This window comes from Morone saxatilis, unplaced genomic scaffold, assembly GCF_004916995.1.
Source record: "Morone saxatilis isolate NCDOM2014 unplaced genomic scaffold, NCSU_SB_2.0 Contig18, whole genome shotgun sequence".
Taxonomy (NCBI): Eukaryota; Metazoa; Chordata; class Actinopteri; family Moronidae; genus Morone; species Morone saxatilis.
In genome coordinates, this window is record NW_023339740.1 from 9,532,558 (window position 1) to 9,546,200 (window position 13,643).

The window sequence follows — 13,643 nt, forward strand, 5'->3', positions numbered from 1 at the left end:
TTCATCCAGTCAGTCCAGGTTATAAGTGGTGACGTTCAGGCTACAGAGACTGAGCCCCTTTTCTAATTCTGACATCTAACGGCGCCAAGGGCTGTGTGTTCAGAGTGGACTGGAGAGTTTAAGAGCTTAGAGGCAAGAGGAGCGTAACCCCCCCATGTTCATGTTACACTAACTGTCCTGCCATGCGCAGGAATGATAGGCTCGCAGTGCAACTGAAACACAATCTGCCACATGACAGCACAGTTACCACCACAATTATAGCATATCCCACAGGACTTCCGTCAACAAGGTCTCACTACGTTAGATCCAGCTGGTGGTTGTGCCTAGAACACAAATTAACAATATAAAAATAATAATCCTGTGTAAAATATAAAGACATATATAGAGTAGGAGATTGATGGTGGCTAAGATTAGAATTGCATTCAGGTCAGAGGTCGCAAAATGGCGCTATTTTATTTGTCGAAGGTAAGCTGGGTCATTTGTGTGTGTGTGTGTGCGTGTGTGTGCATGTGAGCGAGAGAGAGAGAATACATGGAGCAGAGATGCTATTTTCTCTCTCAAAGGAATGTAAGAGTCGTGAAGCTCCAATAACCACACCATCTGAGAAGGTCTGTGTTTGCTTACATTACAGTAGCCAGACACACATTCACACACACAATATTAATATTAGAGAGTCATTATCAAAGCCTCTAGACATGGATTATGGTTAATGAGAGCATCTTTGCGTCCTGGTTAATATGCCCATGGCTTGTCTTGGTATTTTTGTCTCCGTCTCATCTCCGTCCACCTGAAAGAGGAGACAGCTGATGACTGTTTAGGTTGTTCACTTGTTGCACTAGCAGCATTTCAGGAAGAGACTAATGTAACAAACAATAACAAAGGCAGATTACATAAACCAATGATATTAGGTTTACAAATTAGGTTTACAAAACAATGTAATATAACATGGAGGTAAGTCCAAAAAAATAATAATCCAAAATGATGGTTCTCATCATTTTGGATTAGCATTAGCATTAGCATTATTTTTTTGGACTGTGGCTATTAGGCAACGCAAAGACTGGCATACAAACTATGACTGCAAATCTCAAAACCTCTGACTGAATATCATGATCTCCTCCGTAGAAGTATTAACTGCAGTGCTATTTATCATAATTTGTTTTATTCTGAACCCGTCATACATCTGAATAGTATAGTGAAGCCGCATTGGTCTCTCCACCAGATCCAGTCCCAGGGAAAGACTTCTCCCACCGGTCCCCCCAAACCAGCCAACAAGCTGGACAACATGCTGGGAAGCCTCCAGTCCGACCTCAACAGACTCGGAGTCCAGACGGTGGCTAAAGGTGTCTGTGGAGCCTGCAAGAAACCCATTGTTGGGCAGGTGATGATAACACTGAATCATACACATACAAGTCAGTACACATTCAAACAAGATGGTTGATGGTTTTAGATACATGCGCAGACCTTTTTCTGAAGTATTTAAACACAAATTACCAAGTGAAACATAATTTAAAACACTAAGTAGGCTCGTAAAACATTATAGGCTTTTTTTTTTGATTGAGAATGTGGTTAAAAGGAAGATTGCACTCCAGATGTATTTTCTGTTCCACATATCTTAGGCTGTGATGATCGCTTGAGGTCCAAGCCAATCAGTCTATCGATAATTCAGCTTTTACTTAATTGGCAACCAGTAAGTGGAGCAATATAAAACGTAAAGCTTTTCTTCTGTGTTTTATTACATTTATCTGCCTACTTTGAGACTACTTCTTTAAAGAAGCACAAACATATTATTTTCTTTGTCATGATCCAACTAAAACATAAACATAAACACCTCTAAACATTACGTTATGAGATCTGCTGCTGCTGTTTGCAATATCCCATTTGCTTTTGCGTGCAAGGTGGCAGCGATTTCCTCTGCTGAGCCAGTTCTTTCCCTTTGAAGCTCATTTTAATTTAATGCACTGTCTCCCAACACCAGGTGGTGACTGCCATGGGCAGAACGTGGCACCCCGAGCACTTTGTGTGCACCCACTGCCAGGAGGAGATAGGCTCCAGGAACTTCTTTGAGCGTGAGGGGCAGCCTTACTGTGAGAAAGACTACCACAACCTGTTCTCACCACGATGCCACTACTGTAATGGACCCATACTGGATGTTAGTAATGCATACGTTAAAGACACACACACACACACAGACTAGCATGTGTACCATGGATGGATGGGTGGATAATGATATTTATTTATGGACTTAATGGATTAGAGCCTTACTGGAAAAATCACTACATGACGGAAGTTGCATTTATTTCTCAAGCAGACATTTGCAGTTGATTAGAGACACACACACACACACACACACACACACACACAGTCCTAGAGGCAGTAGAAGTAACTAACTCATATGTCTTATCTCACTGCATGCTACTCTCCTCTCTCACTTGTCAGCACTCAGTCTTATCCTCACAGTGACACACTACCATCGGGGTTTTCATCCTTTGCTCGTACACACACACACACACACACACACACACACACACAAACACAAACACAAACACACACTCACACACTCACAGTGCCAGAAGTACTGGAGGGGAAGTAGACAGTGGACATTAACTTGAGGAAAGGCTAATATGAGTGTCTGCCAAGGTTTCCTAATTCACTTTCTTACTTTCTTTCTTTCTTTCTTTCTTTTTCTTTGTATTGTATTTTATTCTCTATTCCGAGATAACTACCATACTTTGAATTCCTACGTAAAGAAAATTCTAAAAGATACTTAATGCTCTACATATACATGTTTATATTTAATTGTGTTAAGCATCTGAATTGATTATGATTGCTTAGTTGTTTTGTTTTGGACCAGATTTTTTTTTATTTGCTTTGTTGATGCCCCTGTTGTAACATTATCAGTTTAGTATCAGTTTAGTTTCTCTGTATCTATCTATCTATACCAGGGGTGTCCAAATCTTTCCCCTAGAGAGCTAAAACTGGAACCTATGCTCTAAAATAATTGATAAATATGGATATTACAAATTTTAAAGAGCATTTTTACTTCACAAAAATACAGCTATTTATCATCAGATACCTTTCAATTAATGTTTTTTCATTATAAATATCTGGTGTGCCAAATCCAGTCTCCAGTGGGCTCAGCGATGGGCAGTTCTGATCTATACAGATAATGAATGAATGATGAAGGATTGTCCCCTCCCTTAAAAAAAACAACCTTGTTTTTCAACACTGCACCCCCTGGTGGCAAAACCAAGAATCACACATGCTCTCAACACAAAGGGGTTTGTGATTTTGTGGTTTATAGTCAGTAAGTCTTGCCCTGCTGCAGAAACGTAGAAGGTGTGGCTGTTTTTAATATCTTGAATTACATGGCCAGTATGAGTGTGCTTCCAGCTGAAGCTGCTGAGAAATGCTATCAGGCCTGGAAAACATGAGGTAACAGTCATGGCATTCCAGCACCTCCCACACAGCCTCTGTGGACTTTGCCTGCCCTCTCCTGGCCTCTGACTTTCTAAAGTTATTTTCTCCCGTAGTGACAGACATACTTATATTGTATGTTGACTTTCCCGTTTATGTGTCACACCGTTTGGTTTTCCTTTGTGTTGCAGAAAGTAGTGACTGCTTTGGACAAGACCTGGCATCCAGAGCACTTCTTCTGTGCCCAGTGTGGAGCCTTTTTCGGACCAGAAGGTACCAAGTGCTCATCAATTAATAACACAACATCTGGCCCGTGTAGAAAAAGAGTTTGAATTTTCATTACCAAAAGAAGCATACAGAGGGAGTCACTGTGTGTCTTTGCTGCCCCCTAGGGTTCCATGAGAAGGATGGAAAGGCGTTCTGCAGAAAGGACTACTTTGACATGTTTGCGCCTAAATGTGGTGGCTGTGCCCGTGCCATCCTGGAGAACTACATCTCTGCTCTGAACTCACTCTGGCACCCCGAATGCTTCGTCTGCAGGGTGAGTCACGCGACATATCTGTAATGAACCTGAACATTTTGTGTTAACCCGTTGTCATAAATTCGACCTCCTCTCTTCTGATTGTCCAGGAGTGCTTCACGCCATTCGTAAACGGCAGCTTCTTTGACCACGAGGGCCAGCCGTACTGCGAGGCGCACTACCACGAGCGGCGTGGCTCGCTGTGCTCTGGCTGCCAGAAGCCCATCACCGGCCGCTGCATCACAGCCATGGGCAAGAAGTTCCACCCAGAGCACTTAGTGTGTGCTTTCTGCCTCAAGCAGCTGAACAAAGGCACCTTCAAGGAGCAGAATGACAAGCCCTACTGCCAAGGATGCTTTGTTAAACTCTTTAGTTAGACTGTGTTTTTGTGTATAAATGTGTGTGTGTCCGCGCATCTACACATTTATTTACATGTCTGAATGCACACATGGATGTGTGTGCACTCACATGTCTCAGCATGTATGAGTCACTGAAGTGGTTTTTGAAAGTGAGGGCGTTGATGGGCTAGTGGATCACATCATAAGGGTGAGAAATTACGATACTATTGATATTTGACAGTGAAGGGACTTCCCTGGCTCTCCAACCTCTCAGGCTTGGCATTTCACACTTTTGCTAAAGACATTTTAACAAAGCCCAAAGAGATTTTTAGTTTAAGTTTTCCTGTGTGCAGCAACGAAAATAACGTTAATGTTCCCATGTGCGTGTGTACATATACTAGCATATGAGGGTCGAATTAAGAGCCCTGATTTGTAAATGATATTATCCCCCCATTGCAGGGCAAGACCTTGCACCATATGGTGGTTTTAGGCAGATATGAGACTGCTGCTTGATTGCATGGACCATGGAGAGTTGAATTAAGCATTTTTGAAATGTGTTGAGTGTTACTCAGTGATTGGCCAATGAGAGTGGGAATAATCTATGAAAAAGATGTATTTTTCTAGCTTTGGAAACTATTGCTGTGCCATTTAAAATAACTGTGAAAACACAGACACACACAGAACCCTTCCTTCCTCTTCATTTCTTTTAAATACCAGTTCAGAGTCTTTGCACACTCCAACCACTCAGATCTCTTGACGAGACCGTCTTAAGGTGCATTTTACAGGTGTCGGCAAGATACTAGCCAGTCCTTATTTTTCTACTGTTTTACTATGAAAATGTACCCAGATGTTTGCTCCGTTTCAGCATACATTACATTCACATTTGTGCTCTTGTTAACATCATTGTTTCCCATTGGCAGTGACGTCAATCATCGGAAAATAACCACATTGAACTTTTTTTTCCCTCTGTAGCAACTTGGATCTTCCCTGCTGCAAAGTGTTTGTGTCATTTACAATAATAATGTTCAAATAAAAGGAAACGTTTGCGACTCACGCTGACAAGAATTAGGTCAATAAGAATAATATTTGTACTATGGTTGTTAATGTTGAACTTATGGTGCAATTTAAGCTAAAACAAAGTTTGTCTTTACTCCAGTTTAAAAGTTGAGATTTCACTGCTGTATGTTCCCACACAGATATCACACACAATAATCATTCAATTCAATGCTCCAGTTCAGCCTTTTTTTTCCCTTATATTTTATTAGCGCTACTGTTCAGTGTATTAAAATCTATTAGTAAGGCTGTTTCAAAATTTAAAATATGGTTGTGCATTTGGATTAGAAGCATGCTTTCTTTTATCTATATAGCTGTTTTCTCAGCACTCGCTGCCAGTTGCTGTTACAATCAGGATCCAAATTTCTATACCTGTAATGTGCTCGACTTTGTGACAGAACTGTGTCCTGTCAGTTTTAATGAAAATACATATATTTTTGAGCTGTTTGGGCTCACACTGATATGCAAAGAGCTGGCTCTATTGGCATGTAAGCTAACAATAGTTTACCCTGTTCTCACACACACACACACAACACCTACCAGCTTGGATTCCAGTGTGTCAGGAAACGCAGCCCTTTTTGTTTTTATTATGAGTCGCGAGCTATGATCCTGCTGTCTGAGTCGATATCAGCGCTTGGTTCACTGATGGAAGCTGGATGTCAGTGTTCAGGTCAGGAATCAGGATACAACACCGAGCCAGGGCCAAGGCTTTAGCAAAATCTACGTAATGACTCATTTCATTATTTTACTTGCAGCTGTTTTGCAGCATACATAGACAATGTGTGATTATTTTTTTGTTGTTGTTGTTTGACAATGTTGCTTGTCTTTAATTTTGATCACTAGGTGTGCGAGGAGTGAATACACAGTATACACATTCAGATAGTTTTTACTTTGAGAAGATGTTTGCTCTTGTGCCAAATGTGTCAATGCAATAAGGTCTTATACACTGTGGAGTTCTCAACCTATCCTGTGATTTGATTCTTTATGGGCTGAGGCTCTGTATGGGAGAGGCTTCATCTGCTGTGGTGCATCCTAACTCCGAACACCCAAAAGTTTACACTGTATTAGACAAGCCTTCTGTACTGAGTCATTCAGCAGACCGTATAGTGTACACTTGTAGCTGATTCAGATTTACAGGAAGTAGCAGGGGAAAATGAACAGGAATTGAGTTGCTTTTGCCCCGTGTATATTTATCAGCTTATAGTTTTTGCTTCTGTCAAAGAATTCATGAAAGAAATCAAAGCCTTTTACTGTTAATGAGATTAAGTGAACTTTGCTTTATAAATGAGACCTTCATGTGATCTTTTACCATTTGAATTTTCTTTTGAGTCACAACTTTTCTTTGTTTGGGTGGGGTGTAAGCCTATGTGGGTCCTGATTAATGACTGATTATTGTAACTGCTGCAAATAAAATAAGTACTTTATTTCTGGCATTGCTTTGTCTGAAAAGTTATTCTGTGGCTTCTCTTTTCACGCATATCTTTACTATTAAGTGTTTTTCATTAAACCAGATCTTTTGGCACACAAGATAGTCAAAAAATAACACTTTGAGTGGAAGTAATCAGCTTGATTTTAAAAAAAAAAAAAAAAAAAATACTTTACCAATGTTCATTTCAGTTATGAGTTTAAATGAACAGAAGTAGTTGCCTTTAGTGTGACGCACAATAAAACATTGCTTGCCCCACAGAGTTTTCCAAATAGGTACAAAATAAGAAAAATGTATATTATCTAAAAAATTTAAAAAGTGGTGGGGGGTGTTATAAGGTGTACTTTGTGTATTTTATTTTGACATTCGACATATATTTCATTGCAGCATTTACATAGATTCTCTCTTTGACCTGTGACCCTTTAAAACAAAGCGATGCTTACTTGATAAAATCTTTAAAGGAATTAAAGATTCAAGAATCCCCCCCCCCCCCCAAGTTGGGACCCACTGATTTGGGTTAACAGTGAGGGATTATGGCAAGGCACTACAGGTTCCCAAATTAGTCTGACTCCAGGCATTTTGGGTCTCAACAGGTTCTTCATTAGTCAAACAACATGTCAGCAGTCCGACAGTCATGCTAAAACACCTGATAAACACAAGGACAAGACAGCACATCTCTCTGGCGTGGAGAGGTTGCGACCTTTAGTCTGTACTTTTCCAGAGCTTGGAGTTTGCCAGTAAGCTCCGGGAGTTGCAGACGGCTATCCAGTATCTCCAAGTATTCCAGGTCCTGCAGCTGGTGAAGGTGTAAGAATACTTTCTCCGGCACATGTTCATGGCGAAGTTTGAGACTTTTGAGCTTTGGAAAAAGTTTTGGGATTTGAGCTATGTGAGTTCCCAAATGTAAGGGCCAGGTGTCTATGTGAAGGTGCAGGAGATGGGGTACCTGCACCGCTACGTCTGCCATGTCCTCTGAGGATAATCCTGCTATACACAGTGTGAGGCTGGTCACTGAGGCTGGAATGGAGGTGACATACTTCTTAACAGGCGGCCCTTGAACAATGACCAGGGTTGACAGTTGAGGGAGGTCACTCAGCCATGTTTTCAGGTGACACACAGGTGATGGCCATCTTTCTGGCATCTCATGATGTGAGTGCTTGTAGAAAACAGCAAGACTCCTCAGGCCAGGCATCAGCCTCATTGCATCTTCTGGTAATGAATGATCCATGCAGCCGATGAGCTCCAGACTGGACAAGGACGGGTGTGCGGCTCCTAAGGGACGTGGGTTGGCTCTGGGAATACTGTGAAGGGTGCACACAATGGACAATGAAAGATGCTTCAGCCTGGGCAGACAGGTGAGTATGGAGTGAACCACCCAGATGGTTTCGTCCAAGATTCCCATATGATGACACACCAGAGACGTAAGATTTGTGAACTGGGAAACAGCAGAAATCAAGCAACCCATTGATGTAGTGGGAAATGTCACATCACACAGGCTGAGGTGAGTGAGCTGCTGGGGTTGACACACAGTGGAAGCATCTAGCAAAAGAGGAGTGCAACTATTTCTAATAGCTAGACGCTTCAAATGTGTAAAGTCCTTTAAGCAGTCGAGGCTGGCTCTGGAGCTGCGGTCCATTACCACCGTGGTGAGTGCAGGCAGGGACAGGGCCAGCTGCTTCCAGTCCTTGGCTTTGCTGCTCCTCACCACCACACTGGAGACTCTCCTGCGGCGAAGAGTGGCCCAGAACTGTCTGTTGTAAGGGCCATTTTTAAAGTACAACACCACTGACCAGTCTCTCCACAGAGATCCGTGATCTACAAGTTTTCTGAAATACTTGCAGGATGCCCGGACGCTGAACTTGTCTTCCGGTGACAGATAACCAAAAACGTGGTTCCAGACCTCTGACGGAAGTAGTAGGACCGGCTGTGCCATGGTTTTACAATGCTCTCGGATATGTTAGCGACTTGTCTAACAGCGGTATTACTGTTACTGTTACTGTTACCTTTAGCCCTGCTCAGCGGGCAGAAACATTATCTTTACTCCATACTCGCTGCTCGAAGCAGGATTAGTGTGTGAAGAGTTGGTTGTACTAGAACTCTGCTGATTGGTGATTGGGTGGCAACAGAAATGATTGACGCAGCAACCGTCCAATGGCTGTGTAGTGACGTACGGCGCTCCACTGTGATTGGTCGCCTGTTTGTTATATATTCTAAACGCGCCTTTCCTCTTCCTCTTTCTTTCACGCGACCCTTGTGTCCTCGGTAAGTGTTTTCTCTCTCGGTGAATACAAACGCTCATATCTAACGAGACTGAACCCTGTTACACTTTAGGGTTCAGGATATAAACCTGTATATGACCTGAAAATGTAACTTGTGTCCCGTGAAAGTGTGAAAGTGTGATTAAACTTAGCGCGGCCTGTGGAGATGTTGCTAGCTCGCTATTAGCTCGCTGTTAGCCGGCTAACGCTAGCTGTCGACCGCATGTCGGCCAGCACCACGAGCACTGAAATGCTTTCTGTCTGAACTACGTCGTTAACGCTGTGTTATCTGCCTACAGGTACAACCTTGTCTTTAAACCAGCTGTTCAGCGATCCTTGGAAGCACTGCAAAGATGCCCAGGGAAGACAGGTCCACGTGGAAGTCCAACTATTTTATGAAAATCATCGTAAGTAGGACCCTTAGCTTACGTAAGTTTATATCCACACGGTTGTATTTTCCATTTAATGTGTAACTGTTGAGATTCCCCTGTATTTATGTCCTCTGTGTCTATTTGTAGCAACTCCTGGATGACTATCCAAAGTGCTTCATCGTGGGCGCCGACAATGTGGGCTCCAAGCAGATGCAGGCCATCCGTCTGTCTCTGCGGGACAAGGCTGTGGTGCTGATGGGTAAAAACACCATGATGCGCAAAGCCATTCGCGGCCATCTGGAGAACAATCCCGCTCTGGAGAAGTGAGTTTACGGTCCCGTCTACTTTCTGTCGTCAGGTTCAATGTGCAGGATAAGTTACAATGCAGCGTGTGTGGTACTGCTTTGTCGTTCCCCCTGCAAACAGTAATCTGTTTCCTCGCTATACCTGTCATGTTAATTCCTTTGACTGCCAGGGACGTAAGGTCTCAGACACATGTTAATGTTTTCTCTTTGTGAAACTGTTGACCCGCTCACGTATCTAACAGCCGGTCTTGTGATTTGACAGACTCCTGCCCCACATTAAAGGAAATGTGGGCTTTGTCTTCACCAAGGAGGATCTGGCTGAGGTCAGGGACATGCTGTTGGCCAACAAGGTACGAGTCTGCTAGAGTCTGACTGCAAGAGTAGAGTCAAGTGATTGACTGTACACACATCTACTTTATATTGATTTGCATATGCATAGTGTTGCCAGCTAATAGCACACCTAGAGGAACTGATTGAACTATTTGAGTAGTTTTTTGGATTCTGGTAATTAAGGACTTTAAACATATTTTAACCCTGTCAATGTGCAGGATAAGTTACAATGCAGCTTGTGTGGTACTGCGTTGTCGTTCCCCCTGCAAACAGTAATCTGTTTCCTCGCTATACCTGTCATGTCATTTCCCTTGACTGCCAGGCACGTAAGGTTTCAGACACTGAATCAACAGCTAGAACTAAACTTGAAGACTTCTAGTGAAGCCGCATACTAAACTGTTGTACTCCATAACCCAGGTACCTGCAGCTGCCCGTGCTGGAGCCATCGCCCCCTGTGATGTGACTGTGCCTGCCCAGAACACTGGTCTGGGTCCTGAGAAGACCTCTTTCTTCCAGGCTCTGGGTATCACCACAAAGATCTCCAGGGGTACCATTGAAATCTTGGTGAGTTGGGAAATGTAAACTGGTGGAATTTGAATCTGAGGGTTTCCTTGTGTTGAATAAAGCTGACTTTCCAGCCAGACGTATTCAGTGAAATGCATGGATGTCTCAATGTGTGCATCAGTAACTAACAGCATTTCTGTCTTCCAGAGTAACGTCAATCTGATCAAGACTGGCGACAAGGTTGGTGCCAGCGAGGCCACACTCCTCAACATGCTGAACATCTCACCCTTCTCCTACGGACTCATCATCCAGCAGGTGTATGACAATGGCAGTGTCTACAGCCCTGAGGTGCTCGACATCACAGAGGCTTCTCTGCATGCCAGATTCCTGGAGGTGAGACTTAAGTGTGGCATAAAGAACAGTCCTTGATATTAATGTCACTTGAGTCCTGTTTAGAACATCTGTAACTGCAAACTAAGAGCATTTTTATTATTTTCAGGGTGTGAGGAACATCGCTAGTGTGTGTCTGGAGATTGGGTATCCCACTTTGGCTTCTGTCCCCCACTCTGTCATCAATGGCTACAAGAGAGTCCTGGCTGTCGCTGTGGAGACAGACTACTCCTTCCCCCTGGCAGACAAGGTATGGACGTCACACCAGTAACTTGTCCAATAGGTTAACCTGCATGATGGGTTTCAGAAGAGCAACCAGTACCGTAGCCCTTCATCTGTAAGATTGTTTTGCACAACTAATGTTCAACCTCTGTCCTCACAGGTCAAAGCCTTCCTGGCTGACCCCTCTGCTTTTGCTGCTGTCGCAGCACCTGCAGCCGCTGCTGAGACTGCTGCAGCCCCAGCTGCTGCTAAGGAAGAGGTTAAGGAAGAGTCTGAGGAATCAGATGACGACATGGGCTTCGGTCTGTTCGACTAATGCATACAGCGAACAGAACATGAATCAAATACGACCATGATTCAATAAAAAAATTCTTTAAAAATCTTCAGCTACTTGTGTGAGTGTCTTTAGTCTTTCAGTAAATTGGTAAATGTCAGGATACTTACTGGGTGGAGACTGAATGTGTAAAGCTCTTGTAATTTGGATTTGTACAGGGTTTGTCCTTTACTGAGACATTTGTGTTAAATCCAAAGTTCCAGTGAGTTTCACCAGGTACCGGAATAAACATTTGGAATGACGTAATTTCATTAAGGAAAATGGGACAATAAGCGCTCAAGACTTCCTGTTTGGGTGTGTCAGCCTTCAAAATAAAATGCCAGTGTGAAGTATCTTGCGAGGTATACACAGATATTTTAAATGCCATAACTATTTAGTAACTGCATAAACCTCTGACGACGATGCATATGGCGACTACTATATTTGTGTACATTCAATTGAAAATAATACGCAGTACCTAACTGAAAAGTGAAGTCTAATCACAAATGGCAATGATTACATTAACTACATGGTATCAATATTCAATTGTGTACGTCAAACTTTTTGGATTAAAACTTCAGGCCGATAGTCCGGCCCAATAAAACTAACCTATGGTTTGGACTTTATCATGAAAGTTTCCTTTTTTAATTAAGACGAAAGCAAGTGTGGCTGATTTAAGAGTCTGCCTTTATATCTATATTATACAAGGTTAGGTAACGTTAAAAATACAAGTATAATTCCTCCTAGACTCACATGTAGTTCCAGTTAACTATGCATTGCAGCCATACAGTCAATGATTGCAGCTCACTTATCAATACTGTTCAAAAGACACTTTTATTCTGAAAGCAATGGCCGGAAGCCCGCTGGAGAGCAGACGTGCAGCAGCTCCAGGGGAAGCGTCCACTATGGCTGAGGTAAGGAGGGTTTTAAAGGCTTTATTCCTGTTTGAAGGTTGACGTGTAGTTGAATGTCTGAACATTGAACACGTTTGAGGTGATGTATAACTGTGGGTGACGGTGAAGGCTGACCCTGCCTCGGTTTGATGATGGTTCAGCAAACGTAACATTAGGCTAACGTTATAAGCTAACATTAGCCCATATCATAAGACGATCGTAGTATTATTATTTTACAGCATATTCTATAATGTCATACAGTACCCGATATAAACAGCATCAACATCACATAGGATGCCATTGTCATCGGGTTTGAACCATAAAAGAAGTTAGGTGTGGTAGCCATTAGCTTAGTAACAATACATTTGGCTGAATAATAGTGTAAACGTCCTGATGGTTTAAGTGTAGCTGGCTTTAGGTAGGTACTACAGTTCCAACCACTCAGTCCGTATGAAAGCCTGATCATTTGGATCCTGTCACAGACACACAGCTTACAGGACCTCCAGCAGCCAGCTGGCTCCTCCAAGGTGTTTGTACAGAGAGACTACAGCTCAGGAACCATCTGCAAGTTCCAGACCAAGTTCCCCTCTGAACTCGAGTCAAGGGTATGTGCAGTGTTTCCATGGATCATATTGTTACTGTTGACTCAATGTTCAAAGGTTGTGTGTGATAATGTACAAACTTCTGTGTGTTGTCAGCTTGATAAGCAGCAGTTTGAGGAAACCATCCAGACTCTGAACAACCTGTATGCAGAGGCAGAGAAACTAGGGGGGAAGTCTTATTTGGAGGGCTGTCTGGCCTGTCTGACTGCCTATACAGTCTTCCTCTGTATGGAGACACACTATGAAAAGGTACAACTGCTCGTATCTTTGTCTCTGGTGGTTGTACACGTCACAGTATATCTTAAATGTGTGTGTTTGTGTCTGCGTCTGTGTTTAGGTGTTAAAGAAGATCGCCAGGTACATTAAGGACCAGAATGAGAAGATATATGCTCCCAGAGGCTTGCTGTTGACCGATCCCATAGAGAGAGGCCTCAGAGTCGTATCCTTCACCTGGCTAATGCCACATCAGTTGCATTGTCACGTTTTTTGTTGTTATTTTCTACATAGCAGCACATTAACATGTCCACATCGTGATACAATGAGGCTCCTGTCAACCTTTTCATTTTCAATATTGTAGTGGTCTTTGTAATGACTTATCACCAGATCAGCCATAATTGTTCAGGTTCAAGCTTTTAGCTAGTACACAGTGTATTGACATATGCCAGTAAATAGTGGGGTAGAAAAAAGAAGAACGTTTATTGATG

At 42.7% G+C, this 13,643-nt stretch overlaps 3 protein-coding genes across 5 annotated transcripts in view; all 3 read left to right on the forward strand.

Moving 5' to 3' along the window:
- Nucleotides 1-6,758, forward strand: part of LOC118328350 (paxillin-like) — a gene marked incomplete at its 5' end in the record, with an annotated part of 13,999 nt that extends 7,241 nt beyond the window's left edge. For both annotated transcript variants that reach the window (XM_035662039.1, XM_035662040.1), the window contains 5 exon segments: nt 1,220-1,378; nt 1,976-2,149; nt 3,606-3,687; nt 3,807-3,955; nt 4,045-6,758. In XM_035662039.1, coding sequence (XP_035517932.1) covers nt 1,220-1,378; nt 1,976-2,149; nt 3,606-3,687; nt 3,807-3,955; nt 4,045-4,311 — 831 coding nt within the window.
- Nucleotides 6,759-8,958: 2,200 nt separating this feature from the next.
- On the forward strand, nt 8,959-11,517 carry rplp0 (ribosomal protein, large, P0). Of its 2 annotated transcripts, XM_035662600.1 has the most exons (8): nt 8,959-9,013; nt 9,309-9,416; nt 9,528-9,703; nt 9,948-10,035; nt 10,433-10,579; nt 10,727-10,912; nt 11,019-11,159; nt 11,292-11,517. In XM_035662600.1, exons 2-8 carry the CDS (start codon nt 9,363-9,365, stop codon nt 11,445-11,447), a joined length of 948 nt encoding a protein of 315 aa, XP_035518493.1. In that variant the 5' UTR covers nt 8,959-9,013; nt 9,309-9,362; the 3' UTR covers nt 11,448-11,517. The 2 variants fall into 2 exon arrangements, with proteins under 2 accessions (XP_035518493.1, XP_035518494.1); XM_035662601.1 differs by lacking the exon at nt 8,959-9,013 and having other exon boundaries at nt 9,323-9,438.
- Nucleotides 11,518-12,300: 783 nt separating this feature from the next.
- Nucleotides 12,301-13,643, forward strand: part of LOC118327823 (golgin subfamily A member 7-like) — a 3,043-nt gene continuing 1,700 nt past the window's right edge. Inside the window, exons 1-4 of the mRNA XM_035661294.1 lie at nt 12,301-12,358; nt 12,820-12,942; nt 13,036-13,188; nt 13,277-13,378. Coding sequence (XP_035517187.1) covers nt 12,350-12,358; nt 12,820-12,942; nt 13,036-13,188; nt 13,277-13,378 — 387 coding nt within the window. The 5' untranslated portion in view covers nt 12,301-12,349. The remainder of the gene's footprint in view (nt 12,359-12,819; nt 12,943-13,035; nt 13,189-13,276; nt 13,379-13,643) is intronic.

Bases quoted from the DNA above. Each gene is read 5' to 3' on its own strand.
- rplp0 (XM_035662600.1), top strand. From the start codon at position 9,363: ATGCCCAGGGAAGACAGGTCCACGTGGAAGTCCAACTATTTTATGAAA. The intron at 9,417-9,527 runs GTAAGTAGGACC...GTCTATTTGTAG, and splicing joins ACTATTTTATGAAAATCATC to CAACTCCTGGATGACTATCC. The intron at 11,160-11,291 runs GTATGGACGTCA...CTGTCCTCACAG, and splicing joins CCTTCCCCCTGGCAGACAAG to GTCAAAGCCTTCCTGGCTGA.